We start from the raw sequence: 9,490 nt of genomic DNA on the forward strand, positions 1-9,490 counted from the left end.
ATCCATTGGCCCCATCCACCTATCCTAATCCACTATGCACCCAACAAGAGATGTAGCTTATTCAGTTCAACAAAGTAATTAGTTTAGAATTTAAACAGTTAAAATCTAGACTCTAAAAGGCACAATTCACCTGATTTTTTTTAAAGAACAGTTTATTTTTTTAAAAAACCCAATAAAGATTATTTTAAAATGGTCTAACACAGCAACTCCCCATTTGATCTAGATTCAAAAAAGGCCTGCCTACTTATGGAGGTCTTCAGCTACATTCTAGACAGACACACTTGGGGCCAATGCAGGGAAGATGAGGGGAATTGAAGGGAATCACACAATTGCTTCATTGAGTATCTTGAAACTCAAATGCACACAGCATTGCTCAGCCAAGCTTTGCACTGACACATAAACATGGCTTGAGCTGGGAGACTGAATTCCTGAATTTCTTAGAATACTGCTGATTTCATGCTATTTTAACACTGTATGGTATGACTGCATATCAGGTGATATTCAATGAAGTCCTACTCATTGAAATGAATGAATTTAAATTAGTCATGTTTATTACCTACAATGGGTCTAATCTGCATAGGACTAGCTTTCAATACCACCTCATGGATTTCACCCTTCTCACTCCCCACCCAATTTTTTTTATATGGACTCACTGGCTGTGGAGGTGGTTGAAATCCAGCAGGTTGAACTCCCTGCATTCCTGGCTGTGATAAATATTATCCACATCCTTGAAAAATAAAAATAAAATACATTAGCACATTGCAGGGAGGTAAGAGACCATTTGGCAAATTCACATAATGATGAAGATGCTAACAGTACTACCTAGCCATCTCTAAGCAGAAGACTTCCACTCAAGAGTAATGATGAGCTTAATATCAGTATGCTGAGCCAGACTTGGCATACCTGTGTCTTAAGAACTACAGTAGTACCTTGGTTTACGAACTTAATCGGTTCCAGAAGTCCGTTCTTAAACCAAAGCATTCTTAAACCAAGGCGTGCTTTCCCATAGCAGCAGGGGACTCAATTTACAAATGAAACACACTCAACAGGAAGCAGAACATATTCTGCTTCCAAGGCAAAGTTCACAAACCAAAACACCTACTTCTGAGTTTGCAGCATTCTTAATCCAAGTTGTTCATAACTAAGCTGTTCTTAAACCAAGGTACCACTGTACTTTGCAAAAATAATAATAATTGTACACAGGTCATGCAGGATGGAACTGGGGAAATACGGACACAAATGAGTTGCCAAATCACCATCTGGAAAAAGTGCACGCACACATTAAACTCCTTGATGCAGTGGGAGACAAGGAAACGGTGGCATTTTCTGGCCATTACTTTTTTTCTGCCACAGAGTTGTGTCTTATTCTTAAGCATGTTGTTTTGGTATGAATGAATGACTAATTTGTGTCTTACCCACTGGATCTCCTCTTGGAAAGGGAGGCCAATGTAATCACAGAGAGCAGCATATGTCTCTGAAAACCCACCTGTAAATGTGAGAGGATATTAGCAGAACAGAATTTACAGGCTGATCCAAGTTCTAGATCCAAACTCTCCTTTGCCAGAAACTTAGTAGCTGGTCTTAGGTAAACCACTATCTCTCAAGCTCAATTAATACACACCTATCTTGCATGGGTGATAAAGAGATTTCAGAGATTATGGTATTTGAAGACTCCAAAAATTATAAGACAGGCCATATAAAAGTGATTACTTTTAAACATTTATATAATGCAGGAAAATCACAAGATATAGATATTCTGAGCCAAGAAGATACTTTGCCCAAATCAAATATTTGGGCCATTAGTAATATCACTCCCATTCCTCACTCCTCAACCCTGTCAACAATCCTTCTGGATACAAAAATAGAAAATACAGCTGTAGATCTATTAAAAAAACTATTAAGAAAAAAGGAGTACATTTGAGATAAAGTAAAGCAGTACATTGGTGCCTCGCAAGACGAAAAGAATCCGTTCTGAGAGTCTCTTCGTCTAGCGGTTTTTTCGTCTTGCGAAGCAAGCCCATTGACGGATTAGCGGATTAGCGCTATTAGCGGCTTTTAGCGGCTTAGAAAAAAGGGGGGAAGGGGGAAAAACCCACAGGAACTCGCAAGACATAGGCCCATAAGCCCATAGGAGATTCGTTTTGCGAAGCACCTCCAAAACGGAAAACTCTTTCGTCTAGCGAGTTTTCCGTCTTGCGAGGCATTCGTCTTGCGGGGCACCACTGTAGTGGAGAAGAGATGTCAGTTGCCACCAGCTTCATTCCTCCAATTTGTAAATATCTCAACAGACCTCATTTGTTACAACAGCAAATGTAGCTACTGAAAAGTTTGGACATGTTTGAACTATGAGTGCTTTGACTGTATATCAATCTTGTATTTCTTACATTTTTATACTGCCCTTTTTTTTTGAAGGAGCTCAGAGCAGGGCACATGGTTTTTCCCCTGTCAAGTTTATCCACACAATAATCCTGTGAGGTTAGGCAGCATCAGAAAGAATGAATGGCCAAAAGTCTCTCAGTGAGTTTCACAGCTGAGTTGGGATTTAAACCAGGGCTTCCCCAGCCCTAATTCAACCCTCCTAACAACCACACCATGTCACAAAAAGATGTCAATGCTAAAATTCTCTCTTATTTACAACTATTTAAATAGCACAGGAGCCCTGCTGTCCTCCTTGGCATCTGGCCACTTGACAGCTGCACAACCATAGAAACCATCATCTCATATATACAGCTGATGCACAAAGCAGCCTACTTGCCCAGACCTTTAATGGTTTATAATGCTTAATTGGATGCTGCTGCTTAGCTTTATCGGCAATTCCATCTCCCATTTTACTGTCTGGCTGCTTCTGCTTCTAGTGTTTCATTTTTAAGATGTTGTTTAAAATTGGTTCATATTTTATCATTTTGTGAACAGCTATGAAGATAATCAATAATTGTTAAGGCAGGATATAAATATTCGATGGACCAATCCTATGAAAGGTTACTTGGAAATAACTATTGTGTTCGGTGAAGCTTACTCCCAGGTAAACCAATAGAGGATGGCAGTCTTAATCAAGGGAAAGATTGACCATATGTGCACATGGGGAGATGGCTGCATAAGCATCTGCAGTCCAGGGCAAGTTCTACATAAAATGATTCCTAGAAAGGGTGCCAGAGTGGCAGCTACTAGCAACTCTGTGCTTCTGAAGCCAAGGTCAAACACACACACACACACACACACACACACCCTGCAGCCCTATTTTCCAATCTGTGCTTATGCTAAATTCATATGAATTCAGAATTGTCAGATTTTTTAAAGGCTAGAGCACTCTAAGGGAAGTAAGCTTTAGTTTTACCACCAGTTTAATAATATGTTTAAACTTTTAGTTTAGTTTAAACTTTTAGTTTAAATTGTATGTTTAGGGAAGCTTTTAATATTCGATGAATTATTGTATTTTAATGTTTTGTTGGAAGCCACCCAAAGTGGCTGGGGAAACCCAGCCAGAAGGGCGGGGTATAAAATAAAAATAAAAATAAATAAATAAATAAATAAATAAAAAATTATATAATAATAAACAACTAGCCTTGTATTTAAGCACTCACCTAGTTGCCACACACAACAAGAAACTGCATGCAGGTGGATAAACAAGTTCTGTGCTTCCTCTGCGCCCAATATAGGAAACAGTGGGCTGTCTGAGGATGGAGCCATACGCCCCTTCCCTACGACCCCCAGTAGCTCACTTTTTTAAAAAGGCTAAAAACTTTTGTAAGCATATTTTAAAAGCTAGTTTAGACTAGGTATAGGGGAGAAATTTGATTCACTTTGCAGAGAGGAGCCTACCTAACTCAAACTTTCAGAAACATTAGAGAAACATAGCCATCCTTCAAAATTTGCATTCTCCAAATTTTGCAGTACACTTATCCAGCCAGGGAATGGGTAACAAAATACATATACTAGGACAAAATGTGCATATAATTGAATATGTTAATGAAGATAACATTAAATTCATTATATCAGGAGAAACTGCATAAACAAATGTGTATATTAGTAGAAATTCACACAAATGCTGGTGAATTTTCATGAGGATTATTTTTTAAAACAATAATTGCAAACAGCTGTGAAAATGTGGAGAAAAATGAGAAACCAGAATTGATATATTTCCTTATCCCTAGTTTACAATTCTTACATTCTTCACAACTATAGCTTGGCTCAACAATTACTTCCAACATATTTTCCTCCAATAATTTTCATATATAAAGATTACCACATGGGCCTTGATTTTCCTTTAGTAATTCTTCCAAGGAATCTGTTATCGCTTTTATTCTGTCGACCAAGATGGGGGAGGCATTTTGGAGTAGGTTTCTTCAAAACAAAGGGAAAAACCAATTACATTTTTTTCACTGAAGGCTTAGAGGATGCACCAGTCAGGAAGTTGGACAAAAACATTATTAACAGGACAGACACAGGAAGCTCCTGATTCCACCTAATTAAGTCCACAGCCATCTAGTGCCTAAATCATATAACCACACTGTCCACTCATGTACCCCCCCTACCTTTCTTTTGTTTAAAAGAAACAAATAAATTGGTACTGTTGAAACATCTGGTGCTTAAGGTAATCAGTTACGCATCTCTAAACCAAAAATGCTTCTGGAAACTTCAACCAGAACATGTGCTGATCTGTAACACCCTGTCATTCTTACAATATTGCCCTGGCACAGTCTCAGTAAATCAGTTTCCAAATACTACTTGTAAATGTGACCATTGTACCTTCTCAGAAATAAGAAGGTATTGTAGGCTTCTATTTGGTTTCAACAACATATCATCTGTGCTCTATTCCTACCCACCGCTTATACATTAACTGGAGTCTGCCATGGCTTTGTAAGATGAAGATGGTAAAGCACAAGCTTTGTCTGCAACCAGTCCCAGGTTCAACCCCTGGTATTTGCAGCCAGGGAAGACTCAAAGCTTATTATCTGGAGAGCCACTGCCTCTCAGTGGTGATGGTACTAAGCTAGATAAGATCAATGTTGTGTAGTTATCCACAACCAAGTACTTTATTGTCCTCTCATTAGAACTGTTATCGGCTTGAGTCTTTACAAAATATGAAGCCCAAGAAGTGTTGGCTTCCCACTGCATTATCACTTCTTGCATTATCTGGGTATGAAACATGAGCTAAAAATGTGCTTTATCATAAAGCTATGGTCCCTTTCCCTAATGGGCTGTGTCAGTGAGCTTCCACTATACCAGGGGTCTGCAACCTGCTGCTCCGGAGCCGCATGTGGCTCTTTTACACCTTTGCCGCGGCTCCGGGGCGGATACTAGTGAGGGGAGGAGACACATTGTGCGCCCTGACACTCCCCACTGTGGCGGGCGCTGTACTGGCTGTGACGTCGCATGGGGGCGGTGCGTGTGTTAGTCCCAACGTCACCTTCCCGCCCGCTGTCAGATCGCGGCTCCGGAGATATATTTGTTTTAAATGTCGCAATGGTTTTGCGGCTCCCAGTTTTTCCCCCCTTCGGAAACGGGTCCAAGTGGCTCTTTTTGTCTTAAAGGTTGCAGACCCCTGCACTATACCTTTCAAGCGTAACAGATGCTTCAGACAAGATGCTTTTGGGAAACAGATGCTAGTATAGGATAGTGGATATAAGACTGAACTGTTAGCCAATAAATCTCTTGTTCAAATCACGTAATGAGTCTATAGGAAAGCCTTAGGCATACCACTATCTCTTATATTCTCTACTGTTTCACCCCACATCTTCATACCTGCAATGTGAAGCATAACACTGCCCTGATTTAAAGGGTTGTTGTGAGGCAAGGATAACCAATGTGACACCCTCCAGATGTTGTGTACTACAACTCCCATCAAACCCAGCCAGAATAGCCAAGGATGATGGAAGCTGTAGTCCAAAATATCTGGACAGTACCATGGTGGCTAGCCCTGTTATATGTTTTATTTAAGATAATGTACCTGATTTGAGCATGCTAATGTGCTATATAATAATAACCACTCCAAACCCATCTAACTGGTTTGGCCCTGGTCACCAGCGTTCAGCCCATATCTTCTAATGTAGGCTGGGGAACCTGTGTCCCACCAGATTTTGTTCGGCTCTGACTTCCATCAGCTCCAGCCAACATAGTTAATGGTCAGAGATGGTGAAAATTTTAGTCCAACAATATATACAGGGCCACAGGCTCCCCAACCTGTTCAAAAGTCTCCAATATATGTACAATCTTGGGCTTTGGTAAACTACATAACCCCCTTACCCAGGTGAAGAAATTGGAAAGATCTTCTTCAGAGATGTGACTATGTGGATGACCATATGCTCCAAATCATCCAATGACAAGAACTCAAATTCAAAAGAAGATTTTTCTGTCTCCACGACAACCTTTAGTCAAGTAGAAGAGAAGACATAAGAGGGGAGATATTTTCTATTTAAAAGTTTCAGTATTGAAACAATAGTTATTATCTCATAATACACACTATTTTAAACAAGGGTACTAAAATAATATTTGTAGTGATAAATAATTTATAACAAAACATTAATATTCATTTTGTTGTCCAACATACATGAGCTTTTTATTATCACTATTACTATTAAATTAAAATGAATAATTTTCTTTAGAGAAGGGAGGTATTATGAAATTATCACAAGCAAAAAAAGGAGATGTAATAACCCCAATTCTCCTCTGGAAAAGAGGATGAGCTACACAGAAGATGCTAATATCATAAAATAATAAAAGAAAAAGAAAAAGAAAAGAAAAGAAAATAATGGGAAGCAAGTAGAAAGGGTATATAAAAAAAAATCCCATACTTTCTATCTAAAGAAAAATCTTCCAGCAAAATGACTAAAATATTGAACATTTGTAAATATTTTCACTCCCCAGGCTCCAAATGTGTCTTTCTCCATACAAGACTGAGTTGATTTTAAAACATTTTATTCCCTGCCCACCCACTGAGATGATCTATATCCTCAGGGAACTTTTTGAAAGAGGGAGAATTACAGGATGTATTATGAGAAAGTGCCTTTTGTTATATCACTGCTGAAGTTAAATAGATGTGGACCTCAGCAATGCCCAAGGTCCTCAAAAGCACAGAACAACAAAATACCATGTAGGGGGGAAAAGTGTATAAAAAGAATCTGAAAGCAAAATCTGACACAAAATAAGCCAAATGATGCTTATGGCCCTGTAACCATGTGCAAAGCAATTCTTCTTTCATAGGTCCCAAACTGTTGTCTTCGTTGGTACTGCTCCGGAGGGAAGGTAAACGGCGTTTCCGTGCGCTGCTCTATTTCACCAGAAGCAGCTTACTCATGCTAGCCACATGACCCGGAAGCTGTCTGCAGACAAACGCCAGCTCCCTTGGCCTGTAAAGCGAGATGAGCACTGCAACCCCAGAGTCGGCTGTGACTGGACCTAACGGTCAGGGGTACCTTTACATTAATAGGTTGCTAATACTACTGGCAAAAGGGACGCAGGTGGCGCTGTGGGTAAAAGCCTCAGCGCCTAGGGCTTGCCGATCGAAAGGTCGGCAGTTCGAATCCCTGCGGCGGGGTGCGCTCCCGTCGTTCGGTCCCAGCGCCTGCCAACCTAGCAGTTCGAAAGCACCCCCGGGTGCAAGTAGATAAATAGGGACCGCTTACAAGCGGGAAGGTAAACGGCGTTTCCGTGTGCGGCTCTGGTTCGCCAGAGCAGCGATGTCACGCTGGCCACGTGACCCGGAAGTGTCTTCGGACAACGCTGGCCCCCGGCCTCTTCAGTGAGATGGGCGCACAACCCTAGAGTCTGGCAAGACTGGCCCGTACGGGCAGGGGTACCTTTACCTTTACCTTTAATACTACTGGCAAACAATTCAAATCTAGGCTAATTTCAAAGTCTGACTCAATCGTCAAACAAACCAGTTTAATATCTCCTTTTTGATTGTTTGTAGAGTTGGGATCTAATAATTATGTTTGCCTATATGCATCATCTTCTCTGTAAGAAACATTGGAAAGGAAAGAAAACATTCCTTCTAAATTTGAGTTCTTATGGTCCCTGCAGTGAAAAATTAGACCTGCTCCATAGCCTCCAATATTTCACATGTGAAAACGAACACATAATGAACACATAAAAAGCAAAAATTGGTGCAAAATAGGGGTAATAAATTTCTAAGAATTGTTAGCAGAAAAGAGAAACAATTGGGATTTTAGCTGCTGAATTGCAGTTCCCAGTTTGTTTGCTTTTTGTTTTATTAAATATAAGGATAAGACTGTAACATGAATTATTAATATAAATAAATTAAATATAACTAGAAATAGGTGTTAATGTACTTAACACTTAAGTGCATTACATACAATAGCAACAAGCACAGAATGAATCACTGCTGAATACAAAAATATTAGGCACAAAATAAACAATACATAATAAAAGTGAGAATAATGCGTATGGATGCATATTATCTTGAAACTTAACGCTTCAGTAGTTGATAAATCCAGTGTTCAACAAATGTGTATAGATAAGTTTTGGGGTTCATTAAATTTATAGTTTTCTCTTCAAAGAATCCTGAGGTGATTTACAACAAAGAGTAAAAATACAATAATAATAAATACATAAAAATGTGAAAAATATAGTCAGAATACAAACATCCACTTGCTAGTGCTGCCCAAATGTCTACTGTCTAAGGCAGTAGTCAACATTTTCAGACACCTTTAACCCAACCATACACCTAGGGACCAATTTCTTAATTACTTGCTATATATTTGTAGGGTGGTAGATCAGTCCATGACCCAGGAGTGAGTCCTGACCCACCATTTGAAGACTGATGGTATACACTTATTTCTTCCATATTTTTATAATGGGTCAGTTGGCTCATTAAGGCATTTGTCCACACTTTATTAAACCAATCAACAATAGAATGTGGTGTAATTCTTTTTTCCCCCCTCTTCAATTTGGGGAGTGCCCTTTGATTCTTCAGCAAGCATCAGAAACGGGATTTTTTTTTTACCAAGAGAGAATGTCGTCTACTGCCCTTTAACTGCTGGACATGAGTAATTTTAATGACAATCGACTGGCTGTTTAATGTCAGAGCAATCAAAAAATTTACTGGCCCCACTTCTGTGCCTTTTACAGTGGTCTGACACACATAAATCAAGCAGCTGAAAGCTTCCCTGTCATTTTATTTCCAGTGCCAAGAAAACATCACCTTCATTTCTGTACATCAGTTTTGTTACAGAAGGTACAGAAGTAGACATAGTAAATAAAATGGAATGGAATAAAATAAAATGGCAACATTAAGGATGGTCTTGTTGGTTTAAGGACATGATTAAAATGAATATTTGGGACCAGTTATATACAAAATCTTGGTCTATGTGCACACATGACAGCTTTGTAGCATTTACTGTGGGGAAAGATTATCTGGCATCTGCCCCCCCCCCGAAACACTAGACCCTTGCCCCATAGGGAGGGGAGGAAAAGTGTGCTTAATGTCTGTATGGCACAGGGAGAGAATCACAACAGCCTGATCCCAAAAATT

The 9,490-nt window shown here is 39.5% G+C and overlaps 1 protein-coding gene across 3 annotated transcripts in view; it reads right to left on the bottom strand.

Annotated features, from left to right (window-relative positions):
• CARMIL2 (capping protein regulator and myosin 1 linker 2) overlaps positions 1-9,490 on the bottom strand; it is a 62,059-nt gene that overhangs the window by 46,464 nt on the left and 6,105 nt on the right. For all 3 annotated transcript variants that reach the window (XM_082229268.1, XM_082229267.1, XM_082229269.1), the window contains 4 exons: positions 6,244-6,365; positions 4,244-4,341; positions 1,416-1,486; positions 654-727 (listed from right to left, as the gene is read on the bottom strand). In XM_082229268.1, coding sequence (XP_082085394.1) covers positions 654-727; positions 1,416-1,486; positions 4,244-4,341; positions 6,244-6,365 — 365 coding nt within the window. The remainder of the gene's footprint in view (positions 1-653; positions 728-1,415; positions 1,487-4,243; positions 4,342-6,243; positions 6,366-9,490) is intronic.

This window comes from Podarcis vaucheri, assembly GCF_965113315.1.
Source record: "Podarcis vaucheri genome assembly, chromosome: 7".
Classification (NCBI taxonomy): Eukaryota; Metazoa; Chordata; class Lepidosauria; order Squamata; family Lacertidae; genus Podarcis; species Podarcis vaucheri.